The sequence below is a fragment of the Platichthys flesus genome, chromosome 15 (genome assembly GCF_949316205.1).
Source record: "Platichthys flesus chromosome 15, fPlaFle2.1, whole genome shotgun sequence".
Classification (NCBI taxonomy): Eukaryota; Metazoa; Chordata; class Actinopteri; order Pleuronectiformes; family Pleuronectidae; genus Platichthys; species Platichthys flesus.
The window spans coordinates 11,525,288-11,547,621 of record NC_084959.1 but is presented as its reverse complement, the minus strand read 5'-3'; the positions used below and the strand labels follow the sequence as shown (position 1 = coordinate 11,547,621).

Genomic DNA, 22,334 nt, shown 5'->3' with positions numbered 1-22,334 from the left:
GAAATTGCACTAGTGTCTTTTATCTTTTGTCATAATTTGCGTGGTCGTATATATTTGCAGAGAGGAAACAAATAAAGCATCAATAAAACAATCATTCATGCTGCGGTGCATAAGGATGAATCTTCAATCAACCCCTTGATTCAAATCTTCACTTCCCTTTGGTCTAAAAATAAATCAGGGCATGCATAATTTCTGCTTCCACAACATGTCAAGTGAAACCCCACAGGGCAGCTTCATGGGTAAAGTCATCTCATGCATGTCAGTGCATCCTGCAGCTGATAGATGAGCTTCTACGGGAGGTGCAACCTATTGTGGAATATAATGGCAGGAAAATCTCAATTAGCTGTTGGTCTACCGATATCTCGAGACATGGGCTGCTGTTATTTTATATTCTATATTATATTTTTGCTTGTGTGATTCTTCTAAATATTTTTTAGCATGGTCAGAGGGAGCCTCTGACTCAAGTATTTAATTGCCAGCAACTGCTGTATGTAATTGTGCACATGACACAGTCTTGCCTTATGGTGGCTTTAAACTTACTCTAACGTGACAACTTATGTTTGTCCAAACTGAACTGCTTAAAAACCCTCATGGCGCGATAAGATTAAAAATTAAAATCTATAATGAAACTAGAAGGGCACTCAGTAGAGTACATACCTCCGTTAAGTCCTCTTATGACACCAAATGTGATTCCACTAGATCCAAATTCCTATTGGGATCTACATCAAATTGCACACCTGCCTGATCCTGATCCTTTTCATTTAGTTCCATGAAGGATTGTCTGATAAATCAAGAAAAATCCCCTTTTTGCAACATTCCTGGATGTGCACCCTTAAATGGAAACCCACTAAGATTTAAAGGGTTCCTTCCCAGTTCATGTCCCAACCCTCCACATATCTTCATGAAAACTGGTTGAGTACTTTTTGGTTAACGTGGCTGGCTAAATAACAACCAAACAAATGAAAACACAACCTCACTTGTGGAGTTAACAATGTGAGTGAAAAAACAAAGTACTACAATCACAGAACAAGGCTGAAAGGCACAAACCCACAAGCAAACCAAGACATGACAGCAGTGCCTTTTATTTGGGCCTAAGAACATAAAAAGCGAACAGTGCTATCCATACAGTTTACTTTCACATATGTATTTGTTAACCAATGCATGGTCATCTAAACAACATAAACCGAACTGTTGAACTTTAAATAAACAAGTAGAAAAGGGGTTTGTGAATCCACGTGGAAGCGTTAAGGGTGAAAAGGTGCATCAACTGGACGTCATCTGCTTTTAGTCTTCGTCGTCGTCGAAGTTCTTGCCCTGGGGAGGAGGTTTGGGTCCCCCTGCTGGTTTGGCCATGATGATCTGAAAGGAGACAAAACAGTCAGTCAATCCCTCCTGGCTAAGCACTGAGATACAAGCAGCAGGCTGCGGGCTCTGAGGATACAGACAGACATTTTAAAACAAACTTGTCAAACAGAAGGTAGCATCAAGTGTTATTTGTGGACATCAATGACTCAGTTTAGCCAATATGACGGATGATGGGTTTCTTTACATGGGATTAGAAAATGTTTTCACACAAAAGAAAAAGAAAAAAAGGCGTTTACTATATTTAAAAGTAAAATAGGTGATTTCAACCCCTGGAGATTCCATTAAAAGGCCATTTATGGCAATGAAATATTCATGAGCACATAAGAACATTGCTACACAAGCAAAAATTATGCCCCACAATTTTTTACAGGGGGTAAAAAAGGGGCGATCGGACGGCTATGTTCAGTGATGAACTAACACTACTTTCAGTACATATTAGAAAAATCTATGACAAAGTTATGAATCCAAGAGCAACCTTCGTTTTCACTGATGCTGAAATTTTTTTATGGAAACACCACAGAGGCCTTTAATGTAACCAGAGCAGCTTTAAAGCTCCTCAGTAAGAAAGCAGGGGACAGGCAGTGGAAGCTCTGGTAGAGGGACGATAGTTTATAAATGAGAAATACTCTCGTCCAGGAAGATGACTGTGGTTTTAATAAGCTCAGATTCTACTGGTATCTCGAGACATGGGCTGCGATCCAAAGAGTACAGATTACTAATGAAGTAGAATGCCTTCATTGTGATGGGAGTACATCTGATTGGGAGGATGCCCTTTGGAACAAAAGGCCACCTCAGCCTCCGGAGCGCCGCATTTCATCTTAATAACATGCTCTCTTCAATTTCACATGCAGCCGGAGGACGTTCACTGTAAAGAAAAGTGTTCATGAGTGCATGCAGCATGCCAACACACCACACTGTATCCACTCGGTGCAGGTTTAGTTTGCTGTCAGTGACACGCTTTGTATTAATAATAAAACACACGTGAACTTAAGTGGCTCAGCAGTGATAAACATTTCACAGCTTCAGTGGCCTGTGAGAGGTTGATGGCATCCGTGTGAGTTTTTCCAAGTAAAAAATCGCACACGCATTCCAGGACCTACTGACAGAGGGCGTGTGTGTGCACCCTTTAATGGTGAGTATCAAAATTCTCTGGGGCCTCGTCCCAATCGTCCTTGTCCCAATGGCCACTCTGCTTGGGAGCCTTGGGTCCCCCTGCAGCCTTTGCCATGATGATCTGGTTCGTACATATGTACACACACACAAACATTAACTACCTGAGCTATAAATACATTAAACAACACTTCACCTGCTGAATATAAGAACATTAGGACATTATAAACTCACAAATGAACATAAATATTTTTTTGTAAAAGCCTTGGCACCATCAGGAATCCTGCTAGATAAAACAAAAAAGGAACTTGTGCAGAAACAAACATCAACGGGTTCTGCAGGTTCCAGAGGACTTTTAAGACGGTAAGGCGATAACATAATTAAGTCCTACCTATGCGTAATATTTTAAACACCTTTAAAGACTTGGTTAACTCTCTTATGCCCTGGTGGGGAATAGTGTTGATAATGTGTGTAATGATTATTTGTGTGCTTGTGTACGCACCTGGTCAACTCTCAGTACTGTTATGGCAGCGTTGGTGGCCAGTTTGATGCCCCAGTATTTGACCAGGTAAGGCTCCAGGATGCCAGCTTCCAGCATGTCCTTTATTGCGGGGCCTTCTCCCTGAAGTCATCACATATGTACATGCCATTAGTCATCAGATCAAGACATGCTGCCTTACAAGAACATTAACATTGCTCTGCAGATTTGATTCTAACTTGACTGTTAAAGCTTGCTAGAAAAACTTAATTGATTTAAGATATATATTCTGGACAATACACATGATGAATGCATTATTAAATGTGTTGCAAGCATTTTTTGTTTACATACTGACCTCAATGTCAAAGCCCATGTTTTTGTTTCCCTCGTGATGCGCAGCGTACATCTTGGAGATGAGCTCGCTCCCCTTCACACCAGAGTTCTCAGCCAGTGCGCGGGGCAGTGTCTCGAAGGCTTCACCAAACTTCTTAATGGAGTACTGCTCCAGACCGGGGCAGGACTACAGAGGGGAAGTCAAGAAGTCATGACTCTGCTATTTGTAAGCCAGTGAATAGCAAAACCAAGGAGACACAGTCTTAAACCTGTCTCATATAATGTAGTACAATCTGCATACCTCTCCATATGAAGTGAGCTGCTTGGCCAGTTCGATCTCAGTGGCTCCTGCTCCAGGCAGCAGTCGCTTGTCCTACAGAGTGAATCACAAAGAAACTTCAGCTGTTGTGCGGGATAAACAGTAAAAGGGGAAAAAGTTTTCAGCTTTAACTCATAGTTTCATGTTAATGTTATGTTTAAGAACAACCACTTTTTCCTTCCAACATATGAATATTATTGATTTAGGTATCAGTAATGTTCAGCGTCTGTATTGGAAAAATTAACTGAGTGTGGCTGAAACTATTTTGTATTTGGAAATAAGCTTTTGCAGCCCTGTCTAAAGACTTTTATGACCTGAAAACTGCCAGAGCCTTTTGCCACTTGTTTACCCACCACAGGAAGGAGTGCACGTCTGCTTATCACCTTAGGAAACACATGTGAATCAGCTGTTTGTGTTTAGATTCCTCTCCTTCCCACACCTACGGAACCAGTCTGGATTGGTTCAGAGAGACAGCCCTCAGTCCTCCTATATAAGATCCCTGTATTTGACTGTTCTCTATCTTGACTCCGAGATCCTTGTGACTCCCTGTGTTGATACTTTCTGCAGAAAGCCCTTAATTAAGTACACGTAGATAACTTTAGTGTTTCCAGCCTCTTGTATTTCCAGATTCTCTGTACCACAACATTTCTTATTATAGTTTTATTCAAGTTATAAATTAGAATGGCCCTCTGTAGAACTCATACATCCACAAGGAATCAACAGACCCTTAAATTAAATTTAATTCAGATGTTGTTCCCTAAAACATGCCAGATTTATTTGATCAATATCCATACATCATTCCTTAGGACATGAGCCAAATATTTGAAAAAGCCCTGACACGCAAAGTTAAAGTAGTCAAAGCAGGGGGAAGAAATCCTGGCCCTGCCCCCAAAACTAATTGGCTTTGTGGAAATCTGTTCAGTTATTTTTTGTTTAATCTTACTTACACACCAACAACAAACAAACAGACAGGAGTGAAAATTGGCAGAGGTAGAAAAAAAGGTTGATTGTGCTGACTCACCCTGACCAGAACCTTGAAGGTGTTCACTCCATCATCTACGGCCCTCTCGATGTCGTCCAGCAGGTTGTCAGTGGAGCCTCTGATCACCACTGTTGAGATGGCACATTCTTCTTTCTCTGTTTGAAACAACCAAGACCAGACAATGTGTTAATCCTACAACGCAACGAGAAACTAAACACTGAATTAAAATGAAAATTCACAAAACGGGAGCAAACCGGGATTTACCATGTTTGAAGACCACCACCTGCGTGTCGCCCACTTCGTTCAGGTACACATTTTCACAGTGACCCATCTCCTCGGGGGTTGGAGGGATCTATGAACAATAACTTTATAGATGACACATATAACAACTGTCTCATTTATGTGACCTGATTAAAACATGTCTGCACTCACCAGCCTGGGCAGTGCTACAGCTCCCACAGTCTTGCATAACCTCCTAAGGTCCCATTTGGAATTAAGCCTGGGGGGGGGGAAGGAAGAATAAAGGACAGGAAGAACACTGTGAGAAACAGTACAATACTGAGAAAAGAAAGACAACATTAAAAATAATTGTTCAACCTAAATGGGTAACATGAAGAACCCAAATACTATATTGACAATATCTGATAATAGTCTTCGGGACATTTTATTACAAGGACTGACAAAATATCTAGATCTCACTTCATCCGAAAGTTTTACACAAAAAAGAAAGCCATACAATGAATATCCCGCAGATTTTTTACAGTCTTTTACAATCTGAAATTTCTCCCTATGTCATTCATCTATTGTGATTATTTCAAATATGCAAACCATCCTGAGAACAGTGTGGAGGCATCCGTTTAGCTCAATTTATAGGATCACTGCCAATAATACAGGTATCATTTCCTCCCCTTTTGGTTTCGATTAAATAAAGATATCAGCTTCCACCTAGGCCGAATTGTCCTTTTAAATAAATGAAGCTGCACAAAATTTCACACAAACATAGATATCAGTCTACAAAATGTGTTGGATTTTTCCTTCAGGGTCAGAAAAAAAAGGTAAATGTGTTGAAGAATATTGCTATGTATAACAAATCTAAATTTGTTATACATAGACTGATCCGGATCTGCTCCAAAATTAAAATGGATTCTCTCCCCAACCCGGCACACCTTTCTGCCATGTTTTGGTAATCTCTGTTTTTGTAATCTTGTTAACAAAGTCAAAAAGGGGTGAAAACATATCCTCCATGGCGGATGTAACAAACACTCACTGGGATAATCACAAGTCTTCTGTCTTACCTCACAACCATGAGCTTGTACTTGTTGGCATAATGCAGCGCCATGTCGGCCACCTTCCCTCCAGTGACCACTAGGTTGGCACCTGAGGCCTTGATGGCCTTCACCTGAGCCTCCATCATATCCTCCTCTCCCTTACTGAAGTCCATGAGCTCCTTAGCACTGTTGATTAGCACGGTGCCCTATGAGACACAGAAGATTGATTTCAGCACCACTACAATGATAAACCCTGAAATGTGGCTCACAAACCTGTTCTTAGTTGCATGATGTTTAATTGAATACATCATAACACATACATAATCAATATTAATACTTTGCTATCAAGATAACACTATAAAACAGATTCACATCGTGCAACACTGGTCAAAATGAACTGGAAATTATAGCATGCCAGAGAATTAAATTCAAGAGGACCCTTAAGAATCTTTTCATTACTGTATTCATTACCTTGGTCTCTGTCACCATGGAGTCAAAGGGGCAGGAGTAAACAGCGATCTTTGCATCTTTGACAGATGTGACATCTCCTTCTGCCTCCTTCTTGAAAACCATGCCATGAAGCATGGTGGACGCCGTCACTCCACAACCCTGAAAACCCCAAAAACATCAACTGAGACAAAAGCTAACACACTCACAGAAAGAAACTAGTTGACTGATAAGGATTCTTACCAGAATCTTGCAGACTCTGACGCAATCAACATTGAAATTGCCGGTCTCTGTGAAGATGGACACTGTAGAACATAATGGTAAAGAAAAAGACATTCAAAGAAAGGAAAAGTATCGTAATCAAGTGGATTATTTTTGACAGCTGAAAGGCTCGACAATACAACGCTTTCATTTGAAAATAAACCATCTGTGCTACCGATGTGTCCACACTACTAGAGAATTATAGAGCCGCTAAATCTGGAACCTTGGAAATGCTTCCTGTTTACACCGGCATGCCCAGTGTACCAGAGTAGTCACATGATGTGTTTTCAGGCTTGTTACTTTGGGTGGGGATTATAACTGTTACAGAGCAAAAATGCTTGTGTGAACAGGGATTCTACTAGTTTGCAAATGCTGTTTAAAAATAGGAACAGCATTATGGACGTAGCCTTAGTTTGGTTTGGGTAGCCTGGACTGCTGACTCACCGCAGGCATCAGCGATGAGGCCGCCGAGGAAGTCTTCATTGCCGTACTGTTTGCTCATGACTGCTGTACGGATCAGTGATGTGGCCTCCTTCACATCGTGGAGGTCTGAGGCTGAGGAACATACGCACTCTGGTAGGATCTCCAGCGCCTTCTTGCACGCCATCTCATAGCCTTCAATCACCTGTGGCAAAGACACATGAACACTTAGGCCGACTGCGACCAGCTCTCAACATTTCTGAATAATCTTCCCAACATAAAGGGGACGATGACGAGCAGTGGTCATGTGTGATTACCTCGGACACGGACAGGCCCATCCTGAGCAGCTCTTCAGCCAGGTCCAGCAGAGCTCCAGCAAACACCAGGACAAAGTTTGTGCCGTCCCCGACCTCCTGCTCTTGCATGTGGGATGCCATCACAATCATTTTGGCTGCCGGATGTTGCACCTATGAGAAAATAAAGTGGTTAAACTCCATCATGTACATATCATTCCAGTTTCCAGTATGTTTTCTTTACTGTTAGTGGCCCTCACCTCCAGCTCTCTGAGAATTGTTGCTGCGTCATTGGTGACAAACAGCTTCTCCAAGTGGTTGATGACCATTTTGTTCATACCTGAAAGGCAACAATAGGGAAGTTTAGCGCTCAATGATTACTCTCGAAAAAGGATTTAATAAAAAAAAAAACATATTGCTAGTGGGAGGGGTGGTGCTCACCATTTGGCCCATAGGCGGTGCGTGTGGTCTGAGACAGCTCCTTACAGGCTTTGATGTTACGGTAGACAGCCTCTTCAAGCCCCGAGTAGTGCTGCAAACATCAGAATTATAATTCAATATTCAACTTCCTCACTTTCATGAAGTAGCTCTAGATATCCTAACCCATAAGTAAAGCAACAAAAAAAATTCCCATCAGAAAATGAAATGGATTTATAAGGGCATGTGTGCGTAGGAAACAGGAACCAGCATCATCATCATCCATGAGCTGCGGTGGCCATCAAAGCCTCTGACAGTTAGCTAAATGCTATCTAAGTGCGACTGTTGTCACTTTCTTATATATAGAATTGGACTTAGCGCTGTAGTGAACATTCAAAGACTCAGATCCGTTATTTGGTCCACGCTAACAGCCGCGGGTCCAGCCCCTGCGATCGGCCTGCTGCTTTCTAGAACTCTCCCACATGACTGCGAATAAACGTGCTAATGCTAGCTAGCATGCTAACTCCTCATTGCTTCACCCGGAGCTAACAAAGTGGTCGGACGCGCTGGTTGATTCTCACCTTGGCGCCATCCTTCAACATTTGGGCAAAGCCCGGTGCTTTGGGTACGTGGAGAGCCATTTTCTGATGTTTAACAGCCCCTGAGTTCTGGAGAAGTCAGCGGCGGCGTGGGTTCAGCTCTGGGTACAAAGCCTGAGAGACCGAGGAGGAGCTTCTTCAGCGAGGCGTGGGGCGAAGTACGGGTAGCAGCAAGGCTCATAAACCGAGTCGATCGCGTTTCACCAGCGGGGACGAAGACGCGCCACTGGGGGGCGCTGTCGATTTGAAAAATACTTAAAGTGCCGTTAAACTGTGATTTTGAAACAAAAAAGAACTTTCATGTACATCAATGAAACAAAGTATCCGATAGTGTAAAATCAGGAATTGAAAATTGAATGACCTCACTTATTTATTTCAATTAAAAAATAAGTGAGGTTATTATTTTTCCAATTACTGTAAATATAGAATTCCAGTAAATCAAAAATAACAAAACTCTGATTGAAATCGACCAATTTTTCCTACACTTTCAGTTTCAAAATAGTTTTTTACTAAATAATTGGCCCTGGGTTGGCTCCATAGATGGAGGTATCCAGACTATTTATGGCGTTACCAATAATGAACAAAATGCTGCAAATTAAAGGATCAAAAGAGAAGTTATATATCATGTTGAATGCAGATTTGGGGGAAAGTTTGATTATGTATAAATTTACTATATCACTAGATGATTGCTGAGGCCAAAGCTGGGTTGGTCACAGTCTATGGTTACAACTGGTGAGACCATACTTTAGGTTAGTCCAAGGATGACTGCAATTCATTTTAGCCAACATAATTGGATTGATTGCTAATTTGTCAAAACTTTACTCCACTGTTGGGTCCTTCATCAGCCATTCTGTGGCCCTGGTGTTGTAGCCTTTGAAAGAAATGTGTTTTGAAGCCTCAACTACTTTAATTTCTATTGTGATAACTGATTTAATATAAAAGTAAAACACAAGCACTTTTAAAGGAAGTTTTAATTGACTAACAATGATCGCCAATTAATTTGATGTCAATCAACAAATCATTAGGAGCCCCTACAAAAACATTAAACCCCAGGGCCTGGACGGATGTGTCCGGCAATGATTAGGGCAGCTGTTTAAATGCACTTTAGAGCTTATTGATTATTGATATCAATGCATCATACATTTCATGTTTTCCTTTCATGTGACTTAATATTGAATGAAAACTTCTGTGTCATCATTTTGTGACAAAAATACCAAGAGTTTCATCAGCGATGCTGTTGAGAGGAATTGTGTAAATGGTTCAGATTACAGGTGTTGCAATTAAGAAAATAAGGACATTCACATTTAGGTTGATGGAAGATTACAGATTTTATTTTCTTTTTCACATTAAAACACTGTCTCTATGGCAGAAGAGACATTTCATTTTAGACGACTTCTCTTGAGGCTGTTTGCTTGACAGTCTCTACATAATTGACCTGCTGGATATGGCTTCAAAACATCATCAACATCAGATAATGAGCCATTACATCTTTCTTATCACATTACAAGATGATTTATGTGAATACTGTTGGTGCATGAATCATCCACAGGCCACCAATAGTGTGGAACTCTACCTCAGGGAAAGAATATAAAAGGAAAAGAAACATACAATTCAAATCTGTCTATGCTTATATACAATATCCCCTTTCATAGAAAATACACTTCACAATTTGGTATAATCCAATGAGATATAAAAAAGGCATAACAAATGTTAGTAACATCATTGCATATGTTTAAAGTACAGGAAAGTGTATCTTCCCTCAGTCAGTGAATCTAGTGTTTGTTCTGCAGATACAAATTTGGTCTCATGCAGCGTTTCTTTAAAAGTAGATTTCAGAAAGCAGAAAACAGTTTCGATGCAGAGTGTGAACACAAATGACATTATTAGTTTAGTGAAAATGTAACTAAGACATTTGGTTGTAGCAGCTATGACACGTACATACACAATAAAGAAATCTCTTTGGTAGCTACAATGAGGATTATTCACCCACAGCTAGCTAACCTGAGACATGTAAACTCAAGAATTACATACTATCGATATACTGTAGATACAAAAGGTGCTGCTAACTACACACAGCTTAAATATAAAAAGTGGCCATGTAACAGTCTCCCAGTATCATGACAAAATGATATATGTGTAACATGGCTGCAAAAAGTTCTGTGTTTTACATACACACACACTCGCAGCTCAGTTGGGTTTGCGAATGGTGTTCACAGCTGTGTGGGCCCAACCTCCCAGTGTGTCTGAGAGGTTGCTGGCTCGACGGTTGAGGTTTGAACAGCTGAGTTTACCACTGGGGTCCAACTTTCTCATCAGCACCCCTCCACTGCGTCCCCCTGGACCGGTCCTGCAGGGAGAGAGAGAGACAGACAGAGAGAGGGTGAGGGGACTATTTCTCAAGGACATTCATACCAATGTGAAATGAGATCATGCACCTATACACTTTTTTCCTCCTGTCAAATGTATCAAATTATTTCACCGCTGTTAAATCTGTCTATTCTTTCCTTTGGGTTTATGGTTGGTTATATAACTGCCATGAACTTTTAGCCAGAACTGAGTTTTTGTGTGTAGAAAGTTGCTATATTAAGTTAAAACACTAAATGTAACATCATTATTGATTGTAAGTGTATGTTGTGTATTATTTTTTGGCTATGAGCAGTGAATGAAAAACATGTGATGAACAGTGAAACACATTGTGTTTGCACAATGCATTATATTGATATATGTTGAACTTTCTTTACTTTGAATAACAATTATTTTGAGATAAAAAAATATGTAGAATATAAGATATAATTTCCTTGCCCAGTCATATAATATCATAGTTTAAAATTAAAAACTTCTAAAACAATGCAACATTTATCAGTTTAAAGTCTATATATACTCTTGATGTTGTTTAATACGATTTCAAAATTCTAAGGCTTCCAAAATGTGCAGACACACATAAGTATTTAAGAGCTGGCAAGGTAACACAAGTCGTTACCTAGAGCAAAAGGTATTAGAGGAAAAGGAAATGTGAGCCTGGCAGAGGAGAAGAGCAGCCTTCACTTGGACAAAGCCAGTTATTCATCATTCATAAAAAGCTTTTCATCGCAACGGGTCAGAGGTTTTAACGGTTTCATACGAACAGAAGCTCATGCATCAGGCCAACACTTTCATGCCACAAAATTAGTTAGATTCAGAACATGTACTTCCATATCGCACGTTGGTGTTGATGTTTGCATTTACCTTCTTCCCTACTCCACAATATGGGAATAGTTGAACTGCCTGTTGTAGGAGGAAAACAAACTTGTGTATAAATACCCAGGAGATAAGGTGTGGATACAGTGAGGGAGGCATGTGGCCTCAGGTTTTTCCCACTGATAACAGACAAGGCCACTGATCATGAGCCTTCCTGCCTTTAGCAGAGTCTCCCATTCCTTATCAATTCGTGAAAATGTTTTAACGTCAACACAGGAAGTGATGCAACTACCCACGAGCTCTCCCAGTACATTTTTGTCATTTCATCTGGCTCCAGTTCCCACACCCTTTCCCTCTCCCTGTCTTCGCCCCCCCGCTCACTCCCTCCTCATCCGAATACCAGAAACACGGACCCAGTTTTAAACCGAGGCGGGAAGAATGTGTTTCGGGGGGAGGGGTGCCTGCAGACCCACAAGCTGCACAGTAGAGTGGGATTCTTTGGGTGGGAGGGCGAGGAGGCCGTTGGATTCTGTGGTGGCCTCTATGCAGAGTATATTTGAACGATGGGATATGGCCCAGTGGCTTCCTCAAACACACGACAGTCTGAGCGACACATGCAGAGACAGTTAAATAGTGTTTGACCATGCGTTTCCTACAACAACAAAAAAAAACACACACAATACCAACAACATTTCTGAGAAGTACAAGAAACCAACACAGCTATTTTAAACGACAACATGTCCTTCCATACATCATGAGGATGCATTTACCTGTTGTCTCTTCCAATCATGTCATCAAAGGCCTTGGACAGACGTTTTAGCCTCCGGAGTCCACTGGACACAGACTCTAAGTCCTGGTCAAATGCTCTGTTACATCAGAGGAAACAAACGCTCAGAGCAGGGAAATCTGCAAAAAATTAAAGCTACAACAATATGTATAAATGTGACTTTGCAGCAGGTAAATAATAAAAGGACTCACTGCCTCTGATTCTGTGTGTTTGGGGAGGCAAAGGGACTCCGTAACGCAGCCATGCGGACCAGCTGCCTCCGGCCTCCTACAGTCTTCACCCCGCGGACACCAGCCTCAGGGGTCTTTCTCCCTTTGGAGCCTGGAGTGCGCCCAGGGGTGCCTGATGCCCTGGGGGTGCGTTTTGGGGTTGCACCCCTGCGAGGGGTACGCCTGGGAGTGCGAGGATTTGACACACCAGCTTCTTCTTCGATGCAGGACTGACCAGGGGTTGACACCAAACACTCCTCCCTTGAAAACTCCTTAGTCCTCTGCAGCCTCTGGGCAGGAGAGAAATAGGACACAAAGGAAAGATGATATTTAGGAGAAGGCAAATGACTGATAACAGCGGTTGATCAACATTACATCAAAATTAAGGACAACATAATTGATTGACAGGGATCTTATCACACAAAGCCCATTTACCTGGTACACGTCAGTGAGGGAGTTCCGGGCACTGCGAGTAAGCTTGCGGACCGTGCCGGTTTTTGGCAGCTCCTTCACGGCTTCACACGTGGGTTTCTCAGGGAGGGAGCTGGCCTGGACAGTACGTAGCGGGAGCCGCTTGCGCAGAGACATTCGCAGTGAGTTGAGTGAAGACGAGGACCGCAGCTTGCGGAAGCGGTCCGGGGCATCGGGGGAGCCCTCTGCTTCGTCAGACTCATCCAGGACTGTATGTGCACGCCACACTCCCACCACGGCTCTACCAACTCCATCCATCACCGAGGAAGACATGCCGACTGAACCGAAGCACAAAAATAAATAAAACAATAGAGTCTATGACCGTGTATTTGAAAACAGAGGACTTGAATAATGTGCTGGAACCATCAATGTGTTTCTCAATTTACTTAATAGAAGTTCCAGGAATTACACTTTCCGGGATATTTTGTTTCTCTCTGTTTATCATTTAACTGAGTATCTATAAGTCTTTAGGGATTCAGCCCCCCAAATAATATAATAAAAGTAGAGGGGGTATTGATTTGTGCTCAGGCTGTAACATATTATATGGTGCTATAAGAACCTGTTATGTTATGACTCATTTGTACTAATTGAATTTGTGTGGCTTTATCTTAAAGTGAACTCCCTTTTTAAGCTTTTGTAACAGTTATGGCTGAACAGAAAGGTCGTGTGCACATCTACTGAGAGGCACACGTGTAAGAGAAAAGGGAGTGTACACAAAGCTAACTGATTGCAGTGGTTTGTTTACAAGGTTGCGGTGGTACCACTTCGTCAGGCAAACGTCACAAATAAATCACAGAGAGTTAAACAGTGTGTAGGAGTATGATGGCTCAAACGTACTATTTCTATTTGGTTTTGATTTAGGAAAAATAATTTGACAGCCCCTCCTCTTTGCATGGCGACCCCTAGTTTGGGAGCCACCATTTCAAAACGTCACATTCCCATCCTGATGGCCTCCCTTTTTTAAAACATATGGTCTGACAATAAAATGCAACGATAGATTCATGAGTGATGATTATGATGAGTTGCAGCTATAAATGAAACAAATAACTACAATATGCATTTGTATGAACGAGTTGGGGCTTAATACAAATTGAGATGTTTTTTTATTGAAAGTTCACGAAATAACAAGTAACATTGAATCAACGAAAGCGATTCAAAGACATGTCATTGATATGTTTGCCACAGCGTTGCACACCACTGAATAAACTATTGAAATAAAATACGCTAAATGTGATGTATAAAAGTATCTGCGCTTATACACGAGGTGATACCACGTCACACTACATGTATAGAAGTAGATGCAAAGCAGAAACAGCTACATATTAAGAAAAACACAAACTGAACTAATTCTTTATTGTCCTGTGTTTATTGTTAGATGAGGTTTTCATGCTCTGCCCGTTTGAACTTAACCAATACGACTCCATTGAAAAACACCGAGCGTAGCAGTGATTTAACGGTATTACTGAACTTAAACCACATTAAGCGATAACGAAGTTTTACGGCAGCAAATGAAAAGAACCTCGATAAACAAACGGAGGCTTGTTCCTGAGAAAACACGACGATCAGATGTAAAGACGTTAGCTCGACGACGATAACGCAAAATTGGATTAACGTTGAATAAGTGAAAATAAGATAAATAGACGCGGTAAAAATAACAGCGTCGTGTGTCGTTAGTTCACCTGGAAGTTATGATGCTCGGCTGTTCTTCTTCTTCTTCTTCTTCTTCTCCTGCTTCTTCTGCCTGGTGCTGCTCCTTCTTTCTTTCTCTATTTGAATTTGGCGGCGGACACACACACATTCGCAAAACCAAACACACACGCATTAACCACGCCCGTCACGCAAAGCCCCCCTAAGTGACGTCATACGCTACGTCTCGGCGGCACCATGAGGACAAGTTCCTTAAAAGTGATATATATATAATGTGATTAAACTCATTTTGTTCTCTAATTTACAGATTATAAACTAAATTCACTGACCGAGGGAAGATACACTTTCCTGTACTGCAATGATGTTACTAACATTTCCCCCCTCATTTGATTATAACGACATTTATTGCAAGAATGTAATGAGGCTACACATTCTTATTTTGAACAAACAATTTTATCGTATCAATGAATTTGTGTGTCTTAAAATAAATATAAAATTCCAGTCCAGCAATAAAGCTTATCATTGGGAAGTTTATTATGGTTCATCTTTATTGGCTTGACGTGAGAAGCATGTTGAATAAAACTGGTTTGAGGCCAAGTTATTCTGTTTTTGAATTTCAGCTTACTGAGAATGTTACAAATAATTTGTGTGTACAATTCATAAGGGAGACACAATGTGGCAAACACAATCTCACATGGTCCAACACTGCAGAACACTTCCCTTTTTTTAAACAAAAACATATGAAATCTTCCTCCAAAAATACCATTTCATATCACCAAATCCAAATTACATTTAGATACAATGATACTGATGTCATCAACGATAAGATAATATTTCATCATGTCTTTATTGTCTATTGTTCACATCTATCTCCCTCTCTTATCATGGCACTCACTATAAAATAATTAAATAAAGAAAGAGACAACCATGCTCATATGTTACACCATTTACATAGAAAGTAGATTATTTGTCCATTGTCACAGACAGTGAAGCTTTGTCATTCACTCACATTCATATTTAATTATGTCTCTGCACATTTACACTAAAATGGCATCACCATGGAGAGGAAAGGATTCAAAATAAAGTGTCCAGCAGAGGTCACTGTAGTCCTGCACGTGAACCGCTTCAGAGAACAAGTGCATTGGACATTTGGTCTGTGTCCTCTTTTTTGTTTTAGTCTGAGGTACTTTAATAAAAAAAGTGTTTTTGCCTCATGGATATCGTGATGACCCTGTGTGTGGAAAGCAACTTTTAACTTGACAAAATGGGTGGCTACATTTGGTGTTAGACAGTGTAGACAATGTTCCCAGCATGACAGCAGCGCTACATTACACATAGCAAAGATCAGTGCATTGAGAAGGATAAAGACGGACATTTTCTCCATGTCTTCACATTCATTAGTTTGAGTTTGTTCAAAAAGTCATTAGTCAATCCTTCATATCTTAATTTTGTTATATTATCCCACTGCAGGTGCAGCTTCTTTATTTTCACAATAAAACCTGTGACTCAGACAATAAGCCCAACTTCATACTGACTTAACATCTGCAATCCTGTCAAATGTGCTCTCATCCCTGATGGGAATTGCTCTGTTTTATGTGTTTTTATTTTATTGGTTCAGAACGCAAAGACCTCGACCTTGACCTCCTTGAATTGGTAGTCCCGGGCCTTTTTGTCTCATTAAGAGTAAATGTATAACACGATTTTAATGAGCCTCGATTGTATTGTTGAGTCAGGAGCTAAAGTTCAGATGTGAAGACTAGACACAAAGATTTTGACTCTCTGTACGTTCTATGATGAACATGCATAAGACAAAACTGTTAATTTGTAACAGTTAGAGATATGTCTCTGAAACCTGCCCCTACTTTTACAATGAAGGTTCTTATTCCTTTAAAAGAGAAACTACTTTTCTTTTGCATTATAATTTGAGGTAAGCTAGATTGAGGCACAGCAGACAGACACAGCATGTGGACAAAAATGACCAATAAACTTGGGCAGGATATAGGCATCTATTATACATTAGCAATCAGAAAACAGCAGTGTTGAACATGTATGTCAATCTGTAAATTAAACCCCTCAATTAAAATAAGCCTTGAGGGCAACAGTAACACCACATATCCTGCCAAGTGTCGGATAATGTTGCTCTGCAATTTTAATTCACTGCCGTCAAATTATATCCTCAATCTCTAAAATCACTGCTTTTCTGTTCCCAGTGGGGTCTCCACATTGTCAGGGGAGATTTCAAGCTTGGTCTGGGAACAAAAGTACTTTTATTGAAAAGATGTGAATAAGGATAAAGGTGATAGAGTCTTAAAAGCTCACTTCTGCATCACAGGGTCAGGTAGCATCACAGTATGACAAGTAACCAACACAAAAGAATCATCTCAAAGCTCAATGTTGAGCAGTTCCTGGATTCCGCTGTCATTATCAATGATTTCATGACAAACATTACAGTTGACAGCATCACGTATCAACACGTTAAATCTCTTGTTTGAGAAACACATGGTTTTAATGAGGATTTCTTCTCCCTAGCTGTTTCCCTTTGATTTCAGTCTTTATGCTTTATGCTGGCTCTAATGCATTGGTCTCCAAACTTTCAGCAAGAAACAAAATAAGTGCTATTCTATGATGTTCCACCTTTCCTCTAACAATGTCAAACATAATCTAAAATTAAATACTAGGCCTACGTAAATGGGTATTTGCGGAGAGGTGCGACGTCTTCAGGGCCTCATTTGGTGAAGTCGAGAAGACCAGCTGTTTTGGACACTACTTGCAGCACTGCCAAGAGATAACACGTATCAGTGGGTTCAGTTTGTAATGAGGCACGAGCCGATCACTGAGTCATAAATCCATGTGTTTTGTTTGTTACCTGTCGGATTTTTCTCCATCGTGAAACCACGGCGAGAATGGCTGTGAGGCACACCACCACCACCCCCGCAATAATGGGCATCAGCGGGAACTTTATGACCTTGTCTGCAGAGGAGGAATCATCAGGAGATCATCAGCCCACTTTTGGTCGAATTCATCATTTCAGTAAAATGACATCATTATTGACTGTGTGAACGGACCTGTTACTGTGACTTGGAAGGTCTTGTTGAACTCTCCGTAGAGGGGAGAATTCGCCAGGCACCCATACGATGCCGCGTGCAGGCTTTTGTCCACGCCGTTGGCAATCAGTTGGCTCGTAACGCCGTCATCGGTCAACGTGAAGCCGCCTGCTAATAGATCCACTGCGCTTCCATTTACTGTCCACACCACGGAGGAGACTTGTGGATTGGCCAGGATGTCACACCGCAGGATGAGTACTGACTCCTCTTCCACGACGAGCTCCTCTGACCCCGTGATCGGCGGGGGGTCTGAAGAGGAACGTAAAAGGGAAAAGGTCAATACAGATAAAGTGCGTTTTTTTTTTTTTTTTAAAGACTACTGACAGGGACTAATCAGATTGAAGCTGGGGCCGGTACCCCCCTGGCCCCACCCCTGGATCCGCCCCTGCATTGGCAACAGGTCATTTAACAATAAGAAATGTGTTATTTAAATAAGTAATCTCTGCATTTATTTAGAGGGACTCACATGTGACGTTCAGGGTGACTGAGTCACTATCGGAGGCATTGCTGCTCAGGTGGCAGGTGAACGTGGCGCCGTTATCTTCTTGGATGGCAGGTGTCACACATAATCGGCTGCCATTCTTTTTATTTTCTTCCATCAATCTGACCATGGCGCCATTCCTCAGCCACACCAGGTTTTCTTCGGGGTCACCATCAGATAGGCAGAGCAGAGACACAGTCCCCTCCAGCTCGATCTGAATCACACCCTCACTGCCCACGACTGAGTCAGACTGAATCCTGACGCCTTAGCAGTGATGGAAGTTTAAAGGGTCATTACGTGAAGCAGTAAAATCTCATTTTACACAAAAGGACTGGGAACAATTTAAATGAGAGTCAGATTAATTGTAGGTGACCTGAATCGCAAATCAGAAACAGTTACCTAATGTCTGCGTTGCACAGAGGAGGAGCAAATGCAAAAGATGGGCTGTGGACATCAGCTTCATTTTACTGTTGTGTGGATGAACCTGTAAATAAAGCACAGATGATCAGAAAGAGCTTTCACACAGATTTAATGTCAAATTCTCATTACCTCCGCCTAGGAAGCTATGTCTTCATCCCTGTCCATTTGTGTGTTGAATGGTTTCCCAGTGAATAAGTTTTCTTTCTTTCATCTTTCAGAATGAACTATATTTCTCTTTCAGTTTATCGAAGTTGAGCCCAACCTTAATCGTCTGCCTTCCTTTAATGCCCTAAGCAATGGACTAGGTTTGCAAAAAATGAAAAAGGCTACCATTCTTCTTCTGTATTTAAAATGTTCAAAGTATGACAAAAGATATGTCATTTGTGACAATCCTTGTCATTGAGATTATTGTTCACAGTCCTACCGATTAAATTCTCCACAGTGTTTCAATTAATTCATTTTCATTTGGAGAAGTCTGTTTTTCTACGAAGACATAGTTTGTATTCTACAGACAGACTCAATATCAAAATAACAGGTGTTTTCTTTAAGATACCATTCGAGTTACTTGTTCCTCTTTTATACGTTTTATTTAACAACAAACCGCCAACGCTCTGGACTCATAAATGCGCTACCTTCATAAAACTAAACTATAAAAAGTACCTATAAAACTAATGATATAAGACACCTTATTTGTATTCATATATAAAGATCATACATTTTTTGAAAATGGCTGAGAGGTTCTTACCTGACAGTGTTACTTTTTCCCAATCCTTGTCTGCGTTTTATGCCTGATGTCCCCTCAGTGTGAATATGAAAATGTGGAGGACTTTCTACGTCTTGAGCCGCTCTTATATGCTTCACAAAGTCGATGAGGACACTTTTATAACTTCTCTCGCTCGTTGTTAAATCGCCTTCTCATCATTCCAGTCGCCCGTCCCTGTCAACACGCTTTAATCTTCCCACGTCCCGTCTTTCTCTCGCTCTCCCAGTTTAATGTGTAAGCACAAGGAAACGTTTTTTTTTAGTGGCTGTAATCATAATAATGGTAGTATAATGTCTTGGTTGTTGAGGAAAGGATTTATTTAAATGTTTTATCTATTCTTTCAGTGGTTAAATGATTGATAGTTTTGGTTCAAATGATATGTGCTTTTAAATTTGAATTTTATATTTAGAGTGTGAAGTCTATTTAACGTAAAGATTATTCTATTTGATGCCACAAATGAAAAATTCCGACCAAAAGCCCAACAATGACCCATGTCAATATTGGTAGAATTGTGGTATTAAGAAATACATAAAATAGAACACGGTCCTCTGATAGTCCATTGGTTCAGATTTTTATGCCTCAAGTTACTTGGAAGCAATATCCTACACCGCCTGGGTTACAGCTTTTAGAACGAGGTTTAAATGGTCATAGGAATTCATCAGAGCAATTTCAATGACTATATAATTATAGTCAGATCTGCTCATTTCGTTAATGGGGCGGTTACATTAAAAGCCTATTAACTATTAGGCCTCCACATGGTCTGCAATTCATTCATTTGTGTTTTTTTCACCCAGTTGTCCCTCCAGCTGCAGCTGATGCTTTTGGACTTTAGATTATTTCAGTTTGTCTAATGTAGTTTATTCCCTGTTGTGACGCACGCCGTTCTGCTGTCGGTGTGTGAATGTTGGATTGTGTACGTTTGGTATGTCCGTTTTAATGAAGCCAGATAATGAAAAGTTAACCTGGGTATATTTGACCTTGAAGCCCACTGGGGCAGTGCTTTGCCTCCTGACAACCCAAACCCACATGTCATATCAGCTCAGTCCCCTTCTGCATCATCTCAGCAGCTGTCTCACTCTGGCCAAATGTGGATTTAACAGCTGGGTTTCACCAGCAGCAGCAAGACATCGGCATCATGATTGTACCAAACCTTATTAACATCAAAAGTTTTCCTGCATAGCAAAGGAGCGAGCTGCCTCACACAGATGATCAGTAGGTATGTAGTGACTGTGTACAACAGCCGTCCCTCTCTCCCCCACTAGAGAGAGACGTTGATCAAGTGAAAACGGTTTCTTCAGCTGCAGTCACTTGTAGGTTCAGAGTGTAAGGTTTAGGTGAAAGGGAGCTATTGGGAGAAATTTAATATGTTTTCAACAGTGTGTAATAATCTTAATTTGTTGAAAAAGGTTGTTTTCTTTACTCTAGAATGGGCCCATTGTATTTAAATACTTGTTTATTATTATTGTTATTATTACTATTATTATTATAAAACAAAACACCATCTGAGCTTTCATGACAACTGAAAGCTTCCACAGTTTCTCCTTCATGTTTGGACGGGGAGGGTGGGGTGATGGGTATCCGACGTGCAACTTCACCACTAGATGTCCCTGGATTCTACACCCTGCACCTTTAATGAGTCTCACAAGTTATAAATTGAATCATTCCTGCTTCAGCGTATCTCGATGTGATGTGTATTCACAACCTTTATTTCATTAATTTAGTTATTTAATATCTGCCATATGTGTATGCGAGTGAGCACATATGAGAATACAGCAGGGGAACGTCTGGTAAATTCACAGCGAGTGAGTGGGAGCGTTGATCACGTTGTAACAGACATTCACACATGTGTGAACATGTCCAGACCGAATTTTCTGGATTCTTGCAGAGCTCATGTCCGAAAACGGCTTTAAAATATAAGGCCTGTACCTGCATCCCCCGATTTCAGTCTTTATCAGCTTCTTATACCTGCTCTCTTGACTGAGCATAGGGCTCCTTCAAAAGTGAATTTTAAACCATTAGAAGCAGTGGATCTAAAAAAAAGTTGGTTGGTAATATTCAGCCGTTGACAGCTTCTTCTAACTGCTCTTTAAAAAAAAATCTGTGGGATCAAAGATTAAAGGTTTGCAGCTATTGCAGCACATGTCGGAAGAATGCGTTCCTTATGATGTTGCACAAGTGTGGAGCTTGTAACCCGCCCCTCCCCACACACACCTAAAGTTTCTTCGGCTTTACTATCTACGCCGATCGCTGCTTGTGTCGTCCCTTATTCTAAAGGTCAACAAGTGTTTGATTGCCTTGTCTTTACAACGGAATTAGACTGACGGGGAATTAGGCCGATGCTGTTTTTCCAAATGATACATGATCAACTCTGCACTTCCTGGTCCTGCCTTTTTCTAAGTTATAAGCTCTGTCGGGGGGAAACAAATTTACGAATGCAGCTGGTGAGCATGTGACTGTGTTGAGGATTGGCAACCCCATGTCAGTGGTCAATGTACACTGAGGGGCAGATATGATAAGTGGATACTACGTGTGCACACACAAACACACAAATGTAACCATAAAACCTGTAGGTATTAATCAAAGCCTTTATAGTGTTGATGCCAGAGCTGCTTGTGTACAGCGTGAGAACAGGCATTCCTCGACAGATTATTGCTGAACCCTGCACACACACACAAACAAATAACTATCCTTAGCAGGATTTTGCCTTGACTTTCAATGCTGTGGACAGCCTTACTAAAACCTTATCCTTAACCTCAACCATCACCAATTCATGACTTACCCTTACCTTAAAAACTCTTATCTGGCACACACCCAAAAACACACGCATGAATCAGATCACTCTCATTCACTCACCCGCTCGCTCACTGGCTCACTCGCTCACTCACTCACTCACTCGCTCACTCATTCACTCACCCACTGTATCCCCCTTGTCTCATATCAGCAAACAACACCTCCTGTATTCATTCGCTCAACTCCCTCCTCC

The 22,334-nt window shown here is 41.0% G+C and overlaps 3 protein-coding genes across 10 annotated transcripts; all 3 read right to left on the bottom strand.

Annotated features, from left to right (window-relative positions):
* Nucleotides 1–1,066: 1,066 nt before the first annotated feature.
* Nucleotides 1,067–8,433, bottom strand: cct8 (chaperonin containing TCP1, subunit 8 (theta)). 4 transcript variants are annotated; one of them, XM_062406066.1, is made up of 16 exons: nt 8,275–8,433; nt 7,718–7,808; nt 7,537–7,616; nt 7,301–7,450; nt 7,008–7,188; nt 6,546–6,607; nt 6,327–6,464; nt 5,883–6,061; nt 5,020–5,086; nt 4,852–4,939; nt 4,627–4,742; nt 3,588–3,659; nt 3,309–3,473; nt 2,978–3,097; nt 2,466–2,599; nt 1,067–1,359 (listed from the first exon to the last, which is right to left on the bottom strand). In XM_062406066.1, the coding sequence occupies exons 1-15, from the start codon at nt 8,332–8,334 to the stop codon at nt 2,492–2,494; spliced, it is 1,677 nt and encodes a 558-aa protein (XP_062262050.1). In that variant the 5' UTR covers nt 8,335–8,433; the 3' UTR covers nt 1,067–1,359; nt 2,466–2,491. The 4 variants fall into 4 exon arrangements, with proteins under 4 accessions (XP_062262050.1, XP_062262051.1, XP_062262053.1 ...); XM_062406067.1 differs by having other exon boundaries at nt 2,470–2,599; XM_062406069.1 differs by having other exon boundaries at nt 2,489–2,599.
* A 1,168-nt stretch (nt 8,434–9,601) lies between these two features.
* On the bottom strand, nt 9,602–14,747 carry LOC133969165 (uncharacterized). 2 transcript variants are annotated; one of them, XM_062405454.1, is made up of 6 exons: nt 14,616–14,747; nt 12,901–13,214; nt 12,448–12,755; nt 12,240–12,335; nt 11,518–11,556; nt 10,530–10,639 (listed from the first exon to the last, which is right to left on the bottom strand). In XM_062405454.1, exons 2-5 carry the CDS (start codon nt 13,207–13,209, stop codon nt 11,526–11,528), a joined length of 744 nt encoding a protein of 247 aa, XP_062261438.1. In that variant the 5' UTR covers nt 13,210–13,214; nt 14,616–14,747; the 3' UTR covers nt 10,530–10,639; nt 11,518–11,525. The 2 variants fall into 2 exon arrangements, with proteins under 2 accessions (XP_062261437.1, XP_062261438.1); XM_062405453.1 differs by lacking the exon at nt 11,518–11,556 and having other exon boundaries at nt 9,602–10,639.
* A 346-nt stretch (nt 14,748–15,093) lies between these two features.
* On the bottom strand, nt 15,094–22,329 carry tmigd1 (transmembrane and immunoglobulin domain containing 1). 4 transcript variants are annotated; one of them, XM_062405557.1, is made up of 6 exons: nt 22,265–22,329; nt 18,568–18,652; nt 18,154–18,432; nt 17,649–17,936; nt 17,450–17,553; nt 15,094–17,358 (listed from the first exon to the last, which is right to left on the bottom strand). In XM_062405557.1, exons 2-6 carry the CDS (start codon nt 18,629–18,631, stop codon nt 17,347–17,349), a joined length of 747 nt encoding a protein of 248 aa, XP_062261541.1. In that variant the 5' UTR covers nt 18,632–18,652; nt 22,265–22,329; the 3' UTR covers nt 15,094–17,346. The 4 variants fall into 4 exon arrangements, with proteins under 4 accessions (XP_062261541.1, XP_062261539.1, XP_062261542.1 ...); XM_062405555.1 differs by lacking the exon at nt 22,265–22,329 and adding an exon at nt 22,137–22,250; XM_062405558.1 differs by lacking the exon at nt 22,265–22,329 and adding an exon at nt 22,205–22,228.
* Between the last annotated feature and the right edge of the window lie 5 nt (nt 22,330–22,334).